The sequence below is a fragment of the Dendroctonus ponderosae genome, unplaced genomic scaffold, assembly GCF_020466585.1.
Source record: "Dendroctonus ponderosae isolate FM_Combo_2020 unplaced genomic scaffold, Dpon_F_20191213v2 Dpon_F_20191213_1232, whole genome shotgun sequence".
NCBI classification, from domain to species: domain Eukaryota; kingdom Metazoa; phylum Arthropoda; class Insecta; order Coleoptera; family Curculionidae; genus Dendroctonus; species Dendroctonus ponderosae.
The window spans coordinates 1-1,772 of NW_026017352.1; the positions used below are offsets into that span (position 1 = coordinate 1).

General features: G+C 34.8%; 1 protein-coding gene across 1 annotated transcript; it reads left to right on the forward strand.

Annotated features, from left to right (window-relative positions):
* The first annotated feature begins 18 nt into the window (after window positions 1-18).
* Window positions 19-1,471, forward strand: LOC125503148. Its single transcript, XM_048663130.1, has 3 exons — window positions 19-1,044; window positions 1,105-1,271; window positions 1,330-1,471. The coding sequence occupies exons 1-3, from the start codon at window positions 1,030-1,032 to the stop codon at window positions 1,469-1,471; spliced, it is 324 nt and encodes a 107-aa protein (XP_048519087.1). The 5' UTR covers window positions 19-1,029.
* Window positions 1,472-1,772: the final 301 nt, after the last annotated feature.

Consider the following 1,772-nt stretch of genomic DNA (forward strand, 5'->3'; position numbering starts at 1 on the left):
TAAAGATAAAAACGGTCAAACGGAGTTTTTCAAGTGGAATCGAATAGTAGAGTTAGTTTTTTTGCTATAAGTTATGATTTTTAGATACAAGCCAAATTTAGATTTTTTTATAAGGCACACCATAGATTTTTACATATTTTAATTGGCATTTAAATGTCCCGCCCAACAATACACAGGGTAATTTTTTTATCTTTAAAACCACTCTGTATGACACACAAGAGTTTGTTCAAAATTGAACACAAAAATGAACTTAATATAAATCCTATGTCTTGTTTTTTTAGTAGGCCATGGCACTGAAGCATAGTTAGCGATACCTTTTTGTCTAGTTACTGTCAACATTTCATTCTAACGCAGTTCCATTGATTTTTTAAGTTTCTTGAAAGAACAATTTGATACCCGTGAATTTTATGACTTATTTTCGTGTTTGGTTCAGAGTGAGGAAAGCGTTAATGCGGCCTCTAAGCTCTATTGAAACCGGTAGGTATGACAGTGTTAATGTTATGCTTATTACACGTGAAAACCTTGTTTTATATCTTCGTAGCTTGATATTTCTATTTCCAGATATTCGAACTTAGAAACTTGTTCCACTATTTCTTCGCTAATTGCGATTTTGCATCGTAAGGGTGCCCTTCCTACTACGACCGATTTGGTCTTAGATGTTGATATCTACATATTGTAGGTTGCTTTAGGGGTATGCACCAAGCGTGGTAGGCTATCTCTATTATCCGAGATCAGAATTGCGTCGTCCGCATAACAAAGAATTGTTCCTTCTATCTTCTATGACCAAGAAATTCCTTGTATGGAGACCAACCATCAACAATATAGACTGGAGTCGCACAGACTATTGATGATAATTGTTTTCCATCTGGGAAAATCAGTTCTGAAGAATTGCTTTTTGCAGATGTTTTATCTTTGTATCTAGATGTTGGGGTCCGCAGCTTTTATTGCTGTGTTTGTGAGTGTTTGAACGATTTCTTTCATTTTATTTGAGTTGTTGTTGGACAGCTTGTATAGAGATCTAATGCCAGTATGGGTGTCCTTATGGTATACCTGAATGTTCTAAAAAGTATCTATATCTACAGCATGTTTATTGTGGACTTCTAGCTTATAAAAAACGTCAACTCTTCCAAATTCAACCCAGAACATGCTTGGTTGGAAAAACATTTTATAGAACGATCAACTGGAGTCAGTAAACCCAGGTATAAAATTAACCCCAAGATGGAACACTACTTGCACGATCTCAATGAGCTGCTTGGCAAAACTGACCTAAAGTAAGCAAACAATACACACATTGCATTATTATAAGCTAAACAATACTTTCCTCCACAGTATTGTTGTAAACTACTTCAAGATCATGGTAATCATTCACGATTGCATTTACCTCCCAGGTCGAGAAGTCAATGGATGTGCGGACTTCCATGGAATGAAACCGTTCAACGAAACCTGTTATTCCATTGCTAGAAACAGGTAAGAATGATAAAGCGCAAAAGGTTTCATACAAATATTTTTTGTACTACTAACCAGAGAAGTCATTATTATTTATTCCATTTCCCTAGTGAGACGTTATATTTCTCTATCGACGTCAATAAAAATAATAAAAAAGTCCCTAGGTTAATAATGAAAGATGTTTAGGTTTTCCATTATTTTCAGTTTACCCACCTCTATAAGTTCAAGAGAGATTCCAGCCATTTTCAGTTCTAAAACCACTGTAACTTTACCATTTACTATTTTTTCTCATTTCCCAGGAGTTTTTCATTGATTTTTTATCTGTT